We start from the raw sequence: 21185 nt of genomic DNA, 5'->3' as shown, positions 1-21185 counted from the left end.
CTGACCTTGCCCCTCCCTTCAGACACGCGAGAGACAGTTTGCAAGACTGTCTTGTTCCTGTGTCGTTTCTGTATGTCCGCAGAGTGAGCGCTACTCGCAGGCTGCTTGGAGTCCACCGTGTGGGCATTGAGTAATGGAGGCGTAATCTCAGCGTTACCAGCGTTTTCAGAGTTACCAAGCCCATTGGGATACAGTTGGAGTGTTGTTGTGTGTTGGTATTTTTATTTGTTTTTGATTTATGTACATTCCATCTTTTCGTACCGGAGAGAAGACGTGTACTTCACCATTGCGTTTGCTGGATTTCCGGAGAGATGTGGAGTCTTACAAACATCATTGCCTGCTTTATCCTGCTGTCTAAACCCGCCAATGCACAAAACAAGGTAGGACAGCGCCAATGTGTTTCCTATAATCAGTTCGCAGGCATCAAGTGGTCAAGAACCCGTGTGCTTGAGCATTCCACTGATGAATAGATGTCACTGGAAGAGCGCGCGCTGCACGTATTATTGTGATATTTAGAAGTGCAATTCTTTTTAATCTTATTTCAACTTATTTTTTTATTTTAATTCAACTATTTCTAATCTTAACGTGAACAGATTCTCACAAGGCTAACATAAGTGTAATGCTTGCAATTACATTGCATTGTTGCATTTAATTGTGAATTGGCATTAACTGCAAATGACTAAATCGAGGACAGTATGCCTTCTTGCGCGTAAAAATCAATGCATCCATCAGGCCAGCTGTATTAAATTTGTAATCTCGTAAAAAAAGATCATGGAGCCCTTGTCCGAGTCCTGGGGGGGACATGTCTCGTGTTTTAGTATTATTGATCGGAAAACGCGGCTTGAAGGCTGAGCACCGCTAAGCACGAACTGGAGCAGCAGGTGGTCAATCTGTTGAGTAAACAGTGGAACAGAGCGCCGATGGCTGGCGGTGGTCCAGGCCCGGCGCGGGCAATAAAACGGTAGCTGCTATCAATTAACAGACTTTTAATGCATTTAAACTAAAGTATGTTTACTGCGGTTCTAACGAGTTTATGCGCATTTAATCCAGTCACCACAGGATTCAGGCTACATTTAACATGATCAGCCAGCACATACCATCTTATTGCTTCAGCTTGCTACTCTTTGAAGCTGTAGCTGCATACATGGAAATTATGTTGTTCATATTCTGTGATTTATGCATGGTCCCATGAGGTTTCACGAGTAAAGCAACTTTGAGATCATGAAGCAACACATCAATCAGTCATTTACTTGCACTTACATAGCGTCTTGTAGTTCACCGATAGAGTGCTAATGTAAATTAGAGCGTAGTGTTTTGTGGCAGACAATAAAGATTTGAAAACCTGCTTCTGAAATAAAAAATCGTACAGTCAGCCAGAAATGAACCCGTTCCAGAGCTCGGAGTAACGGAATTTGCCAACACCAGGGATCAGAGTCAGTCGCGGTAAAACGGTTGGCTTCCCTGGAATAAAACGAAAGAAGGAAGAAGAAGAAAAAAGGACGCAGAAATGTCATGCCGATCAGGACCGAGCATTCTGAAGAGGACATGGGTCTCAGGAATGTATCACTAAGCAGAGCACATCACGTGGACGTCCAATTTCCTTTTAAGCTGTTTTCTCACTGTTAACCCTTCGAGGATACTCAAATCTGGCCCTCAAATCCACATCCGGCCCTGGTTTTCTTTCCTTCCAGGGAACTAACGGAGCAATTAGTCCTACTGATTGGCCAGAATGTCTTCACACCTGATTCCCAAGTAAAGGGAGAATGGATCTGGAGCTCTCGGCCCTGGAGGACTGTGATTTGAGTTACAGGGGGGAAAAAAAATGGAATTCTTGGTCGTCAAAACCAATATAAGTGGCCCTACACCACGATGCACAGCTTCCTGCCCCTCATTCCTCATACATAGCATTAACATTACATATCATATGACCTAAAAAGGGTTAGTGGGTCAGAAGGCAGCATAATGGTTAGGGAGCTGGTCATGTGACTTCAAGGTCGTAAGTTCAGTTCCCCGGTGTGTGCTACAGTTGTACGCTTGAGCAAGATACTTCACCTGAATCGCTTCAGTAAGTATCCAGCTGTATGTAAAGAATGAAAGCTATGCAGGTCCCTCTGGATAAGACCATCTGCTTGATGCCAAACATGTAAAAAGGTGGGATTTTGGTTTGGTGTTGCTAGTTGTCACTACTACAAATGCCTTGGTGCTGGGCTTATAATGGCATGACCCTTTTTCCAGAAAGAGATGCTACCTTGCACAGGTGGGCTAGGTCCACAATTGCAATCTTTTGGATGGGATGTATTGTACAAACATTTTACATGCTAATATTGGAAAGACGTCAGTATAGTACAGTACAGCTACTTCACAAGTAGCCCATATTGATATGATGTGCATTTATTTTTCCTTTGCAATGTTCAGTTAACACATGAAAAACACATATATTCATTTAATTAATTCCAGGCATTTGGCAGAAAATCATATCCAGAGTGAGTTAGAAAGCTCTTGCATTTTATATAGTATCGATTCCATTTATACAGCTGGATATATACTGAAGCAATACAGGCCATGTACCTTGCTCAAGGGTACAACAGCATGGTCTTATCTTGGAATCAAACCCTATTGGTTACAGGCCCAGCTCTGTAATGTTCATTGAAACCATGTTTTATAGGACAGTAGTTTCTGCACATGTTTCTGCACCATTTTAGCTCTACACAGGCCTAAGGGACGATGTCAGACATAAATTTATAACTGAAAAGAGAAGACCAATATCTATTCCAGTTTTGTTTTTTCCTTTGACCAATTCATAACAATTTCAATTTCATCTATTAATTTATTTGAATGGGTCAATCCACATTAATAAAACTTATGTAAATGTACCAGAGTTAGCCAGAGAGGCTAATTTTTACCTGTAGACCCTGGGCTTCATGTCTTTGAGTTGATCTCAGTGTAGTGAAAGCTGCACTTGGTCCAGCCACTAGAGGCAGTAGAGAGCAGAAATCAATCTAATAGTTTTTGAGCACATCTGACATTGTTAGAAATTTGAAATACCTCCAACTGGAGCCCTACCTACACAAGATCATTACTCATCAGAAGTAACTACCCATTGATATATAGCAAGGCACATCCCTGGAATTTGGGCTGCCTTATCTCACTTTAGTGCCAGTCATTTACCAGATCAGTTCTTTAGTCAGTGTACAGTTTGTAGACTTATTTGGGTGATTATACATTTGTGTTCCCTTTCGTTCGCGTAAATTCTGTGCGACCTTCCTAGGTACCTTAAGACTGGTTGTCATTAATGAACTGCACTGACTTCTGCAATATTACAGCACTCAAGTGTTTTTTCTCCCTTTGGAGAAGTAGCTGTTTCAGCTTCCTCGTCTTCATTTATCTACAGCTCAACTTTTAACTTAACAATGCTCATTTATGTACTTCTGACCACTGTAGCATTCTTTATTTTTTATATATTGATAATCTCTCCCTGTGGATGAGAACACCAGAAGTGTGTGTGTGTGTGTGTGTGTGTGTGACGCATCACAGTAATGTTTCCAGGGCGATGGTCCACCCAATCATGCCTCACCTCTGGCCAGCCACTAGCCACAGTCAACACTTGCAACACTTGTCAGGGTGTGATACCACGTCTTCTGGCATGGCTCCCCTGGCTGGGAAGGTTAAGGATAATATTAGTGCTGTTCGCACAGCTGTGAGGTCACGGTTGCCCTCCCCTTCGTGGACCCCGCCCAGCCACCCCCTGCACTGGACCCGCACAGTTTTTGGCAGAGGTTAAGAGGCTGGAAATGAAACTAAACACCTGTAATGTTTTGCCTGGAGTTGCTTGGGGGGCTCAAAAACAATTCCCACAGCTTCAGTCTTCTGTTGTCCCTTTCATCTATTGTCATGCAAGAGAAAGACCCTCTTAAAATACACATATGGTTCCGATTAAAACTTTTTCTTTTTTTTACTGCTTTCACACTCTTTCTTTTGGTCGCTTTCCCTTACCTTTCCTGAATTTCTCTTCTCTCTCTGCCTTCTCACTTTCTCTGTTACTGCCTCGTGTTCTCTCCCTCTTCCTCTCTTGCACTCTTCCTTTCTCTCCCTCCTCTCTCCCTCTCTCTCTGTCTGTCTTCTTGCACTGTACCTGTCTCACTCTGCGTATGCACTGACACAGCCTTTGCAGGACAGTCTCCAAATGTGGCATCAGCTGGCATTACTAAACCCCCTCTACCCTGTGATGTTCCCAACAGAAGCTTTTTTGTTTTTTTGTCAGGTCATCACTGACTGGGTGCCAGTACTGTACTTCCCTGTGCATTGGGGGGGGGGAGGCAGGGGTTACCAGTCCTCATGAACAGTTCTAAAGGAGCTCAGAGGCTCCTTTACCAACCCGGGCTGTGCTGGAGAGCAAGCAGGCTGACTGGGGCTGGATGGACAGCTGTGTCTGATGACATCAGAACACCACAGGCCTTACTGAGCTCTGGCAGCTAGCTGTTGGGACCTTGCCTGGACCAAGGGCTGTGGCCTTAGGGGTGGAGCCTACTTCTCCACAAACCACTGATTGGATCAGAGCCCTTAGGATCAGGCACCCTGTGGAGACAGCTCATCACAGCAGGAGTCTGTTCGCTGGCTCACTGTCAGCAAACGGAGGGGGTGTGGTTTAGTGATGCCTGAGAGCCTGGCTGAGCTCACAGACACGCATTCCCTCAGAGAGCTGGGGAGGTTTTTGGGCAGATGTGCAGGGGGCACTGCCAGCACCACGTGTAGTAGGAAAAAGAAACAGGTGCCTGGGGAGGGGGAAGCATCCCCCTGTCACTCCAGTAAAGATGGCAGTCGCACTTGGGGAGTGGCAGGAAGGGGCGGGGGAGGCTGCTGTCTGTCAGATCTCCAGTACTGGAGAGTTTTCGGGGAGAGGAAGAAACTTACTTCATGCAGTCTGTGCAGAGTTCAGGCATATGAGAGAGCGGCAGGATGTAAGAGAACGTCACTGGCAGGAGGAAATGGGAGATGAGATGTTGGGGTACAGCTGGAGGGTGCTTTATTAGCTCCCAATACCAAAGAGGACAGGACCAGAGACTTATAGTGGAAGATCTACATGTTGACCACAGAAGGATGAAATGTGTGTTTTGTTCATTGAAAATGTTTCATTTGCAGCCGGGTGTGCTGTTTTCTTTTGGGGAGTGTGTGTTGGTAGAGTTTTCAGCAGCGGTACAAACTGGTTTTGCTGGATGCTCTGTACAGACAGACAGAACTGGCCACATGGATAGCATGTAGGATTAAGCCTTGGCAATGCGGGTCCACGGATGTGCATTTGATTTTAGGCAGGAACGTCTCTGTGTGCCTTAGGGTGGAATTTGAGTATTACAACATAATGAAGGATGTGGCAATGATTAAAAGGATGTGGTGTTCTGGGGGGGGCTCTTTGTGTGGCAGATAAAAAAGAGATGGGGACGTGTTTATAGGTTATATTGAGTGCTGTGTTGTGGGTTTTATGCTTCACTTTTTCTGTAGGTGGGGGAGGGGGGTTCTGAGGGGAGTCAGCGTGGTATATTGCACAATGTTTGGTTTTACGTGGTGTGGAGGTTTTTTATCAGTTCAATAAAGGACTATAAAAAGAGAGAGTTTGCTCTCTCAGTCTCCCTCTGTCTCTTTTTTAGTTCCTTCAGGGTCAGTGAGTACTTAAAGCATCACTCTTTCTTGTCTGATAGGGTCTGTGTGTATTTTGTTTGATTTTCTATTGTGGTAATATAAGCAAAGCTCTCTGCTAGTCCTGGCAATGGGTGCACCACACAGTAGTAGAATCAGGTGTCGTAGTGCTGGACTTAAACAGAAACATGCACCCACACTCACCCTTTTTGGATTATATTGGACACCCCAGGCCTAGATGGAGTGGCAGGTGCAGATTTGGCAATGAGGCTTTTCCTGAGATCTCAGCACTTGTATTTGATGATTCCTTGAGATGTATCTAATCTGGGTAATATAATGGAAATTACTACCCTGGCCAATGGGAGTTTGACTGGTGGCTTTAATCGCTAGCTGCCCTGGTGCATTTGCCACTTTTACCGAATGTGGTCAGGTCGTTTGTACCTGTGTGGATAAGGATGTATTGTACATCCTGTCATTTTATTTCTGCATTGTGGGGCACCATAGTTTCAGAATTTATCTGCAAGGATGAGGCACTTTAGATTAATGTACTTCCTGTTTGAATCACACAGAAGTATGATCTGTGCACTGATCGGGTGAACATCTGTTGTTTTTGTGCTCAAATGCATCTTCTGAGTGGTGGGTGCTGCTATGCGTTAGCACTAGGGATCAATGTGTATGTGTGTGTAAGAGCTGGTGGGATCAGGGTGAGTATTAGTTTATGTTGATAGGGGTATTGACTGTGGCAGATGTGTTGGGAGGAGGAGAAGGTTTGAAATGAGTGGGGGGTGAAGTGTGTTTGGGACGGTTAGGTGAGGTAATGTTTATCAGGACCAAATATCAAACCATACAGTTCCCAAATTTAAAAAAGTAGCAAAGGCCCTAAAGTTGGTGAAAATTTGAAACTACTTTAAAGCACTTGGTTTTTTTTTTGGGGGGGGGGGGGGTTTAATGATTTTTGTAGTTATCTGGAAAAGTGTCTTTCCCATGGTATATATGGCCAAGCTATTCCTCAAGAAAGAGGAGAAAGAGCTGATCCTGGAGCAGCCATGTTCTTTTGGGGCAACATTTTAATGCTGCTTTATCAACACTTGCAGCAGCACGTGAGGAACAGCCTTCTGTATGGCTTTTATGGACCCTGGAATTTGGGGAAATCTTGTTAAAACTCTGAATGAGTTACAGGGATACGTTTTGAAACCCTGTTTAACACACAGTAGATGTTTTTTTCCAAATGAACTGGTTGTGATATATAATATTTGTTTTTACAGATTTAGAAGGCATTTTATTTCCCATGGCGTTTCATTGCGCGAATCATAAATAATAACATTTTGCAGAATTTTGGAACAGTCAGGGCCTCGAAATAATCAGTGTTTTGTAACATTTTGCTGCAATAGCCCGGTTGTTTTTGTCAACGGGAACATGAGCGGTGGGTGTGGACATGCTGGCAGTGCCAGGGCTGCCAGTGCCAGCATATTGCATTCAGGTCTCACCCGGTCCCAAAGTGGAATGTCAAACTCTGGCGAAGATTCGGCAGCCTTCAGAGGCAGCCGGGGCGGGTTCCGGTAATTTCAGCCAAACTAGATCCATGACACTGTAGCAGGGACAATCTGTGGGAGACAACAGAATGTTTTTTACTTAACATTCTACAGTACTGGCAATTGAAAGCAATGGAGTTCTAGAACACTGACGTTGAATTTTGAAAAGGTATTCCAAAAACTACTCCAAAAAAAACTATTCAAAGGGTTAATATTGTACATTATAACTTGTATAATTTTTCATATGGCTCATACCATGTATTAGTGCTAATATGATTATTGATATGACTTGTAATGATTATTAACATGGTGCAGTCATGGCATCCATTTTGCTCTGGCCTAATGAGGCTGTTGTGCAGATCTGGGTCGGAGCAGTGCCTCGACGTTCCCCCCACCCCTTCACAAAACAAACCCTTCCCACGGCTGCATTTTCAGTCCATGTGAGGAGTGAGATGGCTGCCAGAAAACCAGACTATAACTCAGGGTAAAGTGGCCATATCGGCAAATCTGATGGTTTAGGTGCTTAAGACCCCAACGCACAACATCTCTCTCATCTCCTTCACAGGGGAATGTGAATGTGGTGTAGGAGAGATGAGAAATGTACACAGACACACACACAGACACATACACATGCACACAGGCACGCACACACAGACACAGGCACACACACACGCACACACACACACACACACACACACACACACACACACACACACACAGCTGGATCATGAGCTGCCACTGCATGGACCCTTCTCATGTGAAACTGCAGAAACTAAGCAACCATGCCACTTCTCAGGGCTTGCTCAGTACTGGGAGGGAGACTTCCTGGGAAAACTATGTTTCTTCTGGAAGACTCCCCTTCTTCCATCTGAGGCAGTTATAAATCCAGTGACCCAGCACAGTCATGGGGCACCATACTGTACTGTAGAGCATACCATCGTTTTATTGGATGACAGGTTAAACTGAGGTCCAGCCTCACCTGTGGTCATGAAAGACTGCATGGTACTTTTCAAGAGTTGGGATGTTAACCTCCTAAGTGTCCCGGTCAAATTCCCTCCAAAACCGCCTCTCTTCATCTGACCGGCTTATCATCCGTAACCTCTGAACCGGGTCTGAGAGTGACCCGGGAACGCATTTAACATGGGAACCTGTTCTTCACGTGCCGGACAGGTCGCAGGCCTGCCTCGCGTCTGTCGTTACCTGCGGTTTGATTTGCAGGCTGGGAGGACTGTGACCTCATGCGAGTGTCAGTGATTTGATCTCTCCCAGCGAGCTTTAATCCCTTTCATGTGAGCCGGTCTTCAGACGGAGATGTGCCTGTGGCTAATGGGCTACGATCTCTTTCGGCGTTCTGCTCTCTCGTATCCGAACCGCATTCCTGCGTGTGTGTGTGTGTGTGTGTGTGCCCGTGCGTCTGTGCTCATTCTGCTCTCTCGTATCCGAACCGCATTCCTGCATGTGTGTGTGTGTGTGTGTGTGCATAAGTGTGTGTGTATGTGAGAGAGAGAGAGAGAGAGACACTGCAAGACCAGGGGGCAATGTATTTGTCTGTACACCTCTCAGCAAACACTATAATCACTCAGTCTGACACTGCTGTGGTCACTGGGGTTTTTGTGATGAATAAATCTTTCTAACGGTTTTTTTTCAGTCTGTCTGTTAACTGATTTAGGATCCAAACCTGTTGTCAATACTAATCGCAGATAAATTAGTAACACATAAGATGGTCTCCATGAGTTGTGTATTGTAATCACAAGAACTTTGCTGTAGTGCAGCAGTAAAACTGATTTTAAAAGTTTCCTCTTTCTTTCTCCCTCTTCCTCCCTCTTTCCTTCACTCTGTCATACCTCCACTCCTTTTGACTTTTTCTCCTTCCCTTTCTGTAATCTATTTAGCCACAATCATTTTTGTGATCTGATACTGTACCTAAGATGCATAAACGCTGTCATTCACACTGAAGACCGTCTCCCTGCATGCAACGTTTCGCTGCGGTCTGACCTGAGAGTGAACTGGTGCTGGGCACACAGCGCATTAGTTAACCGAGCCAGAAGTAATTGGTGGAAACATAAACACACCCCGACCCCTCAGGAATGGAACTGATCAGCCCCCCTGCTGTGGAACCTCTGGAACAAGAAGCTACAGTTAGCGAACTTGGTTTCGGCTAAAACTCCAGCGATCTGATTGGTTCTAGCAAGTTTTAGCCAGTGTTACGTTTTACTCAGAATTGCCCACCACGGGTGTAGCCTTAACCTGGGTAACAGCAATGGACAGTGGCCATTTTGTGCCAGAATGCTGGCAGGTGCACATCATCTGAGACAGGGATGAGGGAGTTACTAGCCTCTCAGTTCCTCTCTCTCTCTCTGGCTCGGGGGCGTGCAGGTGTTCGGGGAGGCGGAGCCGGTGCGGATGACGTCGGAGGGCTCGGACTGCCGGTGCAAGTGCATCATGCGGCCGCTGACGCGGGACGCCTGCGCGCGTCTGCGCAGCGGCAGCGTGCGCGTGGAGGACTTCTACACCGTGGAGACGGTCAGCGCCGGCTCCGACTGCAAGTGCTCCTGCACCGCGCCGCCCTCCTCCCTCAACCCCTGCGAGAACGAGTGGAAGATGGAGAAGCTGCGCAAACAGGCGCCCGAGCTGATGAAGGTGACCGCCTGCCCTCACTCACCTTAATTAAACCTAATTTAACACCCTCTCTTAATTAGATACTGAACCCCTGCTCTGAGCATAGTCAAACAATAACACCACTCTTAATTATATAATAAACCCCCACTCTGAGCATAGTCAAACAATAACCCCACTCTTAATTAGATAATGAACCCCCACTCTGAGCATAGTCAAACAATAACCCCACTCTTAATTAGATAATGAACCCCCACTCTTAGTATAGTCAAACAATAACCCCACTCTTAATTATATAATAAACCCCCACTCTTAGCATAATCAAACAATAACCCTACTCTTAATTAGATACTGAACCCCTACTCTGAGCACAGTCAAACAATAACCCCACTCTTAATTATATAATAAACCCCCACTCTTAGCATAATCAAACAATAACCCCCACTCTTATAGAGAGTGAACCCAACTCTATTGTTTAATTGTTAGTTTTTTTGGTTTAATGTTACCTGTTGGCCTCACCTGACCGGCTGACCTGCTTCTCCCTGCAGCTCCAGACGATGATCGACCTGCTGGAGGGAACTCTGTACAGCATGGACATGATGAAGGTGCACTCCTACATCAGCAAGGTGGCCTCTCAGATAAACACCCTGGAGGAGGTGAGACACACACCTGGGTAGAGAGGGGTGAGCGAGGGAAGGTAGGAGGGGGTCAAGTGAGGTGGAGGGAGCAAGAGGGAGAGGGAGAGGGAGAGGGAGAGAGGGAGAGAGGGAGGGAGGGAGAAGGAGAATAGCGAGATGGTGTAAGAGACCATTTTCCATGGTTATTTTTTGTATTTTTTTTTGTATATGTAAAAAGAGCACTGGTTATTTATTTATTATGTCAGTATATGTTTGATTGAGGCATTTTCTACACATTTCAGTCAGCCAGCTTGAAGTGAGCAGAGAAAGAGAGAGAGTCAGAGAGAGAGAGAAAGAGTTTGCATTTGATAGAATAGTTTAATGAGCACTGCCTTTCTTTTAAAAGCCGCTGTTCCACAGCTGGCAGGGTGCTGCTCACACAGCTGAGTCTGGGGGGATTAAAGGGTCCGGCTGTAAGCATGAGCTCAGTGCCTCTCACTCACCCGTAGTGCGTCTATCGTTGGGCTCGTCCGGGGGCTGCTGGTAATTCAGAAGGGGCTGAGTAACAAACTGTGACTCGGAGAGGCGAGGAGGAGCTGGGAGGGGTGCCAGCCACGCAGTGCCAGTCAGCTGCGAAGCCAAAACTTCTCAAACTTTTAAATGGCGAGTTACAAATCGGGTGTTTTGGAGTGATCGATTCTGAAGCGCTTCCAAAACCAATGGATGGGTGACCTGGACTGGACCCTTAGGGAAATGCGATGTGCTGCATTGCATCTGAAATAAAATAAAATGTATGATCAGTATCATCAAAGACATGGTATCCCATCACAATATATTGCCAGATATACTTAAAATACACTAAAAATACTTTAAAATGTTTTTTTTCCCCAACATACACCTCAAACCATGCTATCAGAGCATATGTTTTGTTTATGCCTTCAATTACACTGCACATTTGCAACTGGAACCCCTTGGGTGGGAGGATGCAGCAGTTTTGTGTTTTCACTGAAATTTACATAAAGAAAGAGCACATTCACACAGACACAAAAACAAAAAAAACATCTTCACCCTTCCCCTCACAGGTTCCAGGCAAAAACAATAAACTAAAACCACAAACTAAAACAAACCGAATTCTGCAACAGCAACAGCTTTTCATCTGGTGTCTTAGCAGTAAAGAGAGCAGAGCAAATTATTTTCACTTTACCGCCCTCTCTCCAAGTCCATTAAGGTTAACCTAACCAGGGAGAACGACTTTGTGAGGGACAGCGTCACCAGCCTGACCGATCAGCTGAAGAGATATGAGAACTACTCTGACATCATGGTCAGCATAAAGAAGGAGCTCTCCAACCTCGGCCTGCAGCTCTTACAGAAGGATGGCTCGCCATTGGATAACAAACTCCAGGTAAGCGTGCCATTGGTTTGACAGACCAGGTGGGTCATTTTCTTGTCCTGGTAGGCTTCAGTCTCTGCTGGGTGTAAAGTACTGAATTCAAGTAAATTAATTTGCTGAAGAGCACACACATTGCTTCCAAAGCCTAAATTGGCTTCTGATTGACAGGGAACCACAAAAACCTGCAGGCACTGTAGCCCTCCACTCTTGCTATGGATTGTTCTCCCATCTAAATGTACAATAGGAAGAATATAGCCAATAATCATCATCATCAGCATCATCATCAAAATTAGAATACTCAATACTATTACCACTACTACCAGTAATATTAATAACATTGCTAATGATAATAATATTTATTACTAGTATTCTAATTTTGAGAGGAAAAAACAATGACCTAAAACTGTTTCCCATGTTGCCAGGAAACAGCCACAGAGGGAAAGACGAAGGACGCTGCCAAGTTTCCCGCCAAAATCGCTTCGGGATCCAAGCCGCCCAAGGAGAGGCCGGCCAGGTCCAGGAAGGAGGGCGGCAAGGCCGGGAAATCCGCCAAGGGGCCGGGGCATCAGCCCGCGGTCGTCAGGGGAATCACGTACTACAAGGCCGAGGAGGCGGAGCAAGGCGGGAACAGCAGAGGTGAAGGGGCAGTGTGGGGCGGGGCCCGTGACGGACTCGAGCTCCAGAGACGTGCTGTCATCAGTCAATCACTCAGTCAGTCGAACAGCCGCTGACCGTATACAGCAGGAGAAAGGTTCGACCGTGTTTCTGAAGCCGGCATTAGTTAAAGGTAGCCATGTTGCACGCATGTCACCAGGGTTCAGATGGCTGTGGGCAGTACAGTATAAATACAGTACACAGCTACAACGCCTGTTGCATGACTGTCAGATTTCTTTAGCAGTGACGCAGGTCCACACTTCCTAGCATAGACCTCCAGTCTCTATGTGGTGCGGGACTCCTGTGGCACTGCAGACCAATCTCATGCTCGCACGCCCAAAAATCTAAAATCTCACGCTTTTCAATGAAAGTGGCTGAGCTGCTCTTTTTTATAGCGGCTTAGATGCACATCTGATATATTTAAAAACCGAAACAGTCAATTTTCGAACACTCTCCATCAGTTATCTCATGCATTTGGATTTAACACACTTGAGATCCGTGCCCTAGGACTGATCCAGGAGCAGCTGCACCTGAGCCTTTCAGCTCTTCCTGATTTTTATATTGACTTTTGCTATATGCACATATTGCATTATTTAGGTTTCACTCTCCACAGAAACCTTACCACTCATACCGTAATAACAAACTCCATGACCATTAACCTAACAAAAATAATTCATTCATTAAAAGTCATCAAACATTTAAAGAGACAAAGGCGCAGGTGGAGGACAGGTCACTGCTCTGTATTTTTTGTATTGTGTTACATTTTTATTCATTTATTTATTTTGAACTCTGAATCCACAAATGGGATATCCCACAACTGAAATCCAGGAAAGCGCCCCCTGGGGGGGGGAATCTGCGCTCCACATTGTGAGACCCTCCCCTTAACCCAAGCAAACCCCCCCCACCCCCTATCTCCACCAGCCCCTTAAGAAAATACACAGGAAGAGTACTCTCAACATACATGCCAACACAAACAAAATGGATCGCAAATACATACATGGTCACAATCCTTTCTAGAAATCTGGTTTGTTGTTTAGTGGCAATCAGCCAATATAAACTTTTATCTTATACCTAAATAAATGTTTATAACATTGAATACACGTATATAAACCGTACATACACAGATTTCCATATATGATTGATTATGAAGTTATATTGCTTTAAACCAGAACTTAAACAGATACAGTTACAGTAAATATTTACCTGAACAGTTTCAGTCACATGGATGCGTATTCACAAAAACACACACTCACCATCACAAACGTATAAACACACACACACACACAGTGCCCATCCACACACACAGCAGCTCAAGCACACACACACGCACACATGCACACACATCCTTGCTTCCACGCATACACAGACGTATTCATACACTCTCTCTCGCACACACACACACAGACATATTCACACTCTCTCTCTTGCACATGCACACCCACACACAGACATATTCACACTCTCTCTCTCTCTCTCTCGCATACGCACACACACACACACACAGATATATTCACTCTCTCTCTCACATACGCACACACACACACACAGACATATTCACACTCTCTCTCTTGCACATGCACACCCACACACACACACACAGACATATTCACACTCTCTCTCTCTCTCTCTCTCGCACACGCACGCGCACACACACAACACACAGACATATTCACACTCTCTCTCTTCCCAGCACACACACACACAGACATATTCACACTCTCTCTCTCTCTCTCTCTCTCTCGCATACGCACACACACACACACACAGACATATTCACACTCTCTCTCTCTCTCTCGCACACGCACACACACACACACACACAGACATATTCACACTCTCTCTCTCTCTCGCTCTCTCTCTCTCTTGCATACGCACACACACACACACACACAGACATATTCACTCTCTCTCTCTCGCGCACACACACGCGCACAAGCACGCGCAGGGGCCATTTTCCCCCGGAATGACCCATTGTTCACGCTTACTGCCGGTGGGTGGGGTGGAGGTGGGCTCAGGTGCCAAGTTTGTACCATGTGATGCTATTAATGAGTCGTTAATGACAGTAAAGACCATAGCAGACATGATTTTGTTCAGCGCTGCTGACGAGCTGCATAATTCATATTTGCGCGTGACGGAGTGTGTTTGAGCGGTTCTGTGTCACTCAGCGGTCGCTTCTGCGAGGCTGACCGCGGAAGAGCGCGTGAGATCCGGAATGTTCCGGCCTTCTGAGCTATTACCGCGATTAAATCAACCACATCGCTGATTCGCTGTTCGGTGGTTTCAAATTAAGGAAATGACCGTGCCGTTAAAATGCATCAGATTCAGGATTCCTAGATCAGGATCGGTTTTGCGTTCTAAATCACGGTGGATGAGGTTAGGTTGCGGACAGGAGAAAACTGATCCTGGATCAGCTCTCCTGCTCTCAGAGGCTTTATGAATACAGGCCGTGTTCTGCAGTCCGTGTTTTACCAACGCACCTCCTCACCTTCCCCTTTCCTCAGAGAATCCCACTAAACCCAACGCCATCGACGCCAACACCTACAAGGACAAGCCTCCTGGGGACACACCCCTGGGGTCTGACCCCAGCCTGGAGGCTACCGCAACCGCCCCCACGACCACGACCACGACCACCACAACCACAACCACGCCCACCACCACAACTACCACTACCTCAACAACCACTACTGGTATATACCTCTGTTTTTATTTTATTTAGTGTTTTTTTTTTTATTGTTTAACTCCTGAAAAGGCTTCATGCATGGAATGTACTATATTATACACCACATGGCCAAAAGTATGTGGACACCTGACATCCAACATCTCATCCAAAATTATGGGCATTAATATGGAGTTGGTCCACCCTTTGCTGTTATAACAACCTCCACTCTTCTGGGATGGCTTTTTACGAGGTGTTGGAGTGTTGCTGCAGGGATTTACTTCCATTCAGACAGAAGATCATTAGTGAGGTCGGGCATTGATTGGGCGATTAGGCCTGGCTTGCAGCTGGTTATCCAATTGATCCCAAAAGTGTTTTAGGGCATTGAGGACAGGTCTGTATAGGTCCTATTAATAATATTGTTAATATTATCATTATTATTACTGTTGTTTTTTTTAAAATTTTGTTTCTGTAGCCAGCAAGACATTAGCCCCAACCATTATGCTAGTGCTGGACAACTCTGACAACAGCAGCCAGTCCCTCTCCAACCGAGCAGGTACCCGTTTACCAAATCCGCATTCTTTTTCCTTTCCCCTTTTTCTCACAATTTGGAATTGCTACCTTTGGTAAATATATAAATAAAGTTGTACTTGAATTCAGCTGGCAGTTTCATAAAGGACAATCCTGTACATTTTTCATTTACTTCAATCTAGCCAGTTTACTCCTTACAGCCTTTGAGATGGATGAAAAAAATCTATCAATCATTTATTTGTTAGAGAGTGGTCCGTTTGGAAGCAGTATGCAGATTAGCTGCATTTAAAGGCTTTAGGAGCTAGCAGTTCAATTTCTCAGAGAAAGATTTGTAGAAATGAATAAACGAACACCAGCTAACAGCCCATAATCTATAATATACTGAGTATTTGCTCAGTATATTATAGATTATAATCTAAAGTGCAGAGCTCATCATACCAACCAATTTGGCAGCTTTTTTGAGTTAAGATAGATGGTTGCACCATTTTGTTACTTCTTTGTAGTTCACTCACACCCCACTACACAATACACTGGATCTTAAGGTTCCCCCACTTCCCAAATCCCAATTGTCTGAGATATTAAGAAATTTGTGAGAAGGCTTAGTAATGTCATGTGAAATGGTAGTACTCTCTTTCTGCCAATATCAGATGAAAAAATTTTAAATGCACACTAACAAGATGCAGACCTAACAGAAACAAGAAACAGATTTAAACTGAGCTCCCATAATCTTGTTAACTCCAGAAATGTGTTTACTATGTTTACACAAAAGGTTTTGCAAAATCAAGATGCCGTTTTCCGAAATGATAAACAAGCTCACTGTCCATTTCCTTTCTCTGTCACACCACAAGTTATCTTTTCTATCTAGTTATTTCTTATTCATCACTCCCCTGCGTTGAGCATGTGTGCATGAGACACCTCTGCAGGGCTAAATTGCTCACAGTTGTTCATCTGTGAAGCAGCTTCCTGCAGAGTTAGAAGTGAGAGTCCAGCCAGAGATTCTGTGACCTCTCTAGGTACTCAGCTCCCGCATTCCGTCCATCTACTTATTAACTACTATCAGTGATTCTGGGAGGTAACAGGAGTTTCTGGTGCGATGCCTCAAATTAGAGAGTTTCAGGATTTCAGTGGTAGGAAGACAGAACTTTCATTGTTAAGAGCTGAGTATCTGGTAAGTCTATAGAATCTGTGGCAGGTCCCACCCCCGAGCGTGCGACTGGTCCGTCCCGCCGGGCGGTAACGGGACGTCCTGTCGCCTGTTTCCCGCAGAGAAAGACCCGGACTGCGAGGGAACGATAGCCTCGGTGGACAAGCCGAAGAAGCAGCACAGCTACGGGCGCAACGAGGGCGCCTGGATGAAGGACCCCATCGGCAGTGACTCCAAGATCTACGTCACCAACTATTACTATGGCAACAACCTGGTGGAGTTCCGGAACCTGTACAATTTCAAACAGGGTGGGCCACATTGTTTTATTTATTTACACATTTTTTTATGTATTATTATTATTATTATTATTTATCTTATGCCTATTTTAGTCCCTTCTCTCACACTTGTCGTGTCATATTTCGGGCCTGAGCCAGGGCTGCAATGCCTTCCTTTCAGCAGAGCCCCGTCAAACATGCGCTGCCAGACTTTGCTCCTTTTCTGTCCACCAACATTAACACATAGCCCCCCCTGCCAAAAAGACTGCCCCTGATCTTAGCATGCATCGCATCAGCTCTAACTGTAACCCCACTGTCCAGCTTCAATTGCATTTACCTGTAGGATAATTAGGATGGAAACAACCGTCAGGTTTATAAAATGACTCAATTTAACCTGGAATGTGGATTTCAATATTTTCACCGCATGTGAAAATGTTTGGTTTTTGCTTTGTTCTGAGAATTTTTTATTTATTTATTCTTTTACAATGACAGAGCAGTGAAATCCGGGGGTGAGTGTAGCAGGGGTGTGTAGGGGGGGCAGAGCCATTGTGAAGCTATACTACATAAACAGTCCACCATTCTTCTCTTTCTTTGGAGAATTTATGAGACAGTTCCCTTCCTTTCTAAACAGGACTGATTTGAATTAGATGCATTAACATTGTGTGTGTGTGTGTGTGTGTATGCTGGCGAGTCTGTGTGTGTGTCCGTGAGTGAGTCGGTGTTGAAACACAGTTCTGAGCGCTGGACAGGACTGCTTTCCCCTGCAGAGCTGGGCAGGGGATTAGCCCACAATGGAGAGGAGGAAGCGTCTCTTAGCGCTCATACAGGGGGGATAGTTTCCCCTCCCACACGCTTTCCTGATCCAGGCAGAGCAGGCAGCGCACTAATCACCCTCTCTCCTCTCCTCTTATTTTATTATGCAGTCGCTTCAGTCACCCTTATCTAGAGTAACTCACACTGCTTCCTCTTCCCCTTGCCTCCATTCTCTTTCTTTTCTTTCTCTCTCACACACACACTCACTCTCGCTTTCCTACCCTCTCTCTCCCTCCCTCCCTCCCCCCTACCTCCCCCCTACCTCTCTCTCCCTCCCTCCCTCCCTTCCTCCCTCTCTCTCTCTCTCCCCCTCCCTCTCTCCCTCTCCCTACCCCCTCCCTCCCTCCCTCTCCCTCCCTCCCTCCACCCCCCCCACCTCTCTCTCTCTCTCTCCAGGTCGATGGAGTAACCTGTACAAGCTCCCGTATAACTGGATCGGCACGGGTCACGTGGTCTACGGCGGCGCCTTCTACTACAACCGGGCCTTCACCAGGAACATCATCAAGTACGACCTGAGGCAGCGCTACGTGGCGGCCTGGGCGCAGCTGCACGACGTGGTCTACGAGGACGCCGCGCCCTGGAAGTGGAGGGGCCACTCCGACGTGGACTTCGCCGTGGACGAGAGCGGCCTCTGGGTGGTCTACCCCTCGCTGGACTACGACTACGGCCAGGGCGAGGCCGTCGTGGTGAGCCGGCTGGACCCCGGCGACCTGTCGCTAAGGAAGGAGACCACCTGGCGCACCGGCCTGCGCCGCAACGCCTACGGCAACTGCTTCATCGTGTGCGGCGTGCTGTACGCCGTGGACGCGCACGACCGGCGGGAGGCCGAGGTCTCCTACGCCTACGACACGCACACGGGCGCCGAGGCCACGCCCCTCCTGCCCTTCCTCAACGAATACTCCTTCAGCACCCAGATCGACTACAACCCCAAAGAGAAGGTGCTGTACGCCTGGGACAACGGCCACCAGCTCACCTACGGCATCCAGTTCGTGGGTCACCATTAACGCCACTGTGAAACAGACCACCGGCTAAACTGGTTAAAGCTCCAGTCGACAGCTCCATCCATCTGCATTCTCTCTCCACGAGCACATTCGTAAAGAATTTTTAAAAAAGGAAAATCAGTTGTTAGCTGACATAATTTTGCAAAAAAAGAAAAAAAAAAAAAAACATTTTTGTCATTGATGTTTTTCTTGTGTTTTTGTTCCTTTGAAGATGGGTAGAGTGTGAGCTGCTGTGGTCCGGTAGTTAAAGTCCCTTTCCTCTAATGGAAACGACATCGCTTTCTAAAATCGTCACACACAGAAAAATCATATGCTTTTGTTCTCGTTTACTCTGAACAAAAGGACTATGTGGACATTTCCACACACAAACCTGTCTGTGATGGGGGATATTCAAATCGAACGGTGTTCAAATTACAGTTAAACAAAGTTCCAGGAGCACATATACATATATTTTTATCTGTTGGTTCTTATTTTTTAAAATAACATTTTAAATATATTTTACATTTGTAATAGTTTACTACTCTTTGGGACTAACGAGTAGTAAACTATACTACCTTTTCAGAAATAATAAATATGAAAACATTTTATTTCTTCAGCACAGTAAGAAATACTACCAATTTTTATTTTCAGATTTTCTTGCAATGTAATTATGTAAATGAAAGTTCTCTTGTAAATAGTTTAACATGTTCCTTGTGGGTTTGAAAATAAAGTAAACAGCACCTAGGTAATTATTCGCTGGCTATCAAATGATGAGGGGTGAACTCTAGTCTCCTAGAGCCACAGCATCTGCTGGTTTCTGCTCTTAAGACTCGGCTGCTTGGCTTAAGACTCCACACATCATGTTTCCAAAGCCTAAAATGGCTGATGACTGAAAGGAAACCCCAACAGAACCCAACAGAAGTTTGAAATGCTTCATTTTTTTTCAGAAAGCAACTGGCAAGAGCATTACTTTTTATTTAAGCAGTGCCTGATCACTCGATGTAATTGGAAATCTGTGTTCCATTAAATCCTGGAAAAAAAACTTGCAAAAGCAACCTCAGCCAGCGAACACGGTGTCCGTGTTGTTAATCGGCAGGACGGTGGGAGGCCAGCGGGGAGATCGGGGGAGGCAGTGGAGCTGCGGATCAGCTGCTAAAAGAACGCGCTGTAGGCGGTGAACGACCCTGCCGCTGGCGGACCGACGGCTCCCGCCGCTGTCAGGTGTTTACGCTCTCCGTTCTCCCGCACAAACAGCCTTTACAAACGGAAGCGCGGATTTCATACTTACGCCGTGTAACCTGAAAAGTCTGGGGTTTTTTTTTAGTTTTTTGTAGAGGGTAGGAGGGCGTTTCCATCAAGTTGTGCGCAAAGAGCAAAATAAAAGCGTGAAAGAGGCGGTGCTGTGTTTGTCTGAGATGTTCAGTGACTCTTGAACACGTTCAGGTGTCTCACTCAGTTCAGTCTGGCACACACCACACAGCTCAGCTCAGCTCAGCTCAGCTCAGCCCAGCCCAGCCCAGCCCAGCCCAGCCCAGCTCTGCTCAGCTCAGCTCAGCTCAGCTCAGCTCAGTTCAGCTCAGCTCAGCTCAGCTCAGCTCCCAGCTCAGCTCAGCTCAGCCCAGCTCAGCCCAGCTCAGCTCAGCTCAGCTCAGCCCAGCCCTGCCCAGCCCAGCCCAGCTCAGCTCAGCTCAGCTCGGCTGAAAGAGGTCCAAAAGTCCCCTGAAGACTGACGGGCCAACGCTTCTAGCAGCCAGCAGCAGAAACATTTGCCCGAAGTATCATCGAACAAAATAACTTAGAAGATAATACCTTCATACCCCTGCACATACAACAAAGCAATATATAATGTACAATGATCGAGTACTTTTAACACTAATGATATAAAATGTGGTCTATACTGGAAAATAAAATAAACTGATGTAATTTAACACAGAATTTTGCTGGACATTCACACACTCGCGCACGCGCACACACGCACACACACACACACACGTACGCACCCTGTACACACACACACACACACACAGTGGCCTCTTTGGCACGCATTCTTGCAGACCCATTCTTGTTCTCCTCCAGGCGATTCTTACACACCGAGTTGTGGTAAATGACATTTTTTCTATGCACAAGGCGTTCCGTGCAACATCACTGCATGAAACGGCATTATAAACAGGCAGCTGTGAAGCAGAAGGCCAGAGAATGCTTCTGATTTGCACACATTTAGCGACAGCTAAAAGGGGCCCTAGAGTCTGCCACTTCCTTCTAAAGCACTCACTCACAGAGAACCTAGCAACCCCACAGGGTGGCACGTGATTGGCCACAGTGTCACCCAAGCGGGGTAAGGGGGGG

The 21185-nt window shown here is 46.0% G+C and overlaps 1 protein-coding gene and 1 long non-coding RNA gene across 3 annotated transcripts in view; one reads left to right on the top strand and one right to left on the bottom strand.

Annotated features, from left to right (window-relative positions):
- Positions 1-6: 6 nt before the first annotated feature.
- LOC135239017 (olfactomedin-like protein 2A) lies at positions 7-20232 on the top strand. Its single transcript, XM_064307329.1, has 9 exons — positions 7-380; positions 9540-9803; positions 10328-10435; positions 11616-11798; positions 12209-12422; positions 14942-15127; positions 15572-15652; positions 16894-17079; positions 18256-20232. Exons 1-9 carry the CDS (start codon positions 312-314, stop codon positions 18861-18863), a joined length of 1899 nt encoding a protein of 632 aa, XP_064163399.1. The 5' UTR covers positions 7-311; the 3' UTR covers positions 18864-20232.
- LOC135239020 (uncharacterized) overlaps positions 6884-21185 on the bottom strand; it is a 37366-nt gene continuing 23064 nt past the window's right edge. Inside the window, exons 4-7 of one of the 2 annotated variants that reach the window (XR_010325243.1) lie at positions 10900-11170; positions 10286-10448; positions 9495-9745; positions 6884-7235 (exon numbers count right to left, since the gene is read on the bottom strand). This is a non-coding gene — a long non-coding RNA (uncharacterized LOC135239020). The remainder of the gene's footprint in view (positions 7236-9494; positions 9746-10285; positions 10449-10899; positions 11171-21185) is intronic. The other variant, XR_010325242.1, reaches the window with a different exon arrangement.

The sequence above is a fragment of the Anguilla rostrata genome, chromosome 14 (assembly GCF_018555375.3).
Source record: "Anguilla rostrata isolate EN2019 chromosome 14, ASM1855537v3, whole genome shotgun sequence".
Classification (NCBI taxonomy): Eukaryota; Metazoa; Chordata; class Actinopteri; order Anguilliformes; family Anguillidae; genus Anguilla; species Anguilla rostrata.
Note: the sequence above shows the minus strand (reverse complement) of the source record. Positions and strands in the feature narration are given on the sequence as shown.

Coding starts and splice junctions, on each gene's coding strand:
- LOC135239017 (XM_064307329.1), top strand. CDS start 312: ATGTGGAGTCTTACAAACATCATTGCCTGCTTTATCCTGCTGTCTAAA. Junction 9,804..10,327: donor AGGCGCCCGAGCTGATGAAG/GTGACCGCCTGC, acceptor TTCTCCCTGCAG/CTCCAGACGATGATCGACCT. Junction 10,436..11,615: donor AGATAAACACCCTGGAGGAG/GTGAGACACACA, acceptor CCTCTCTCCAAG/TCCATTAAGGTTAACCTAAC.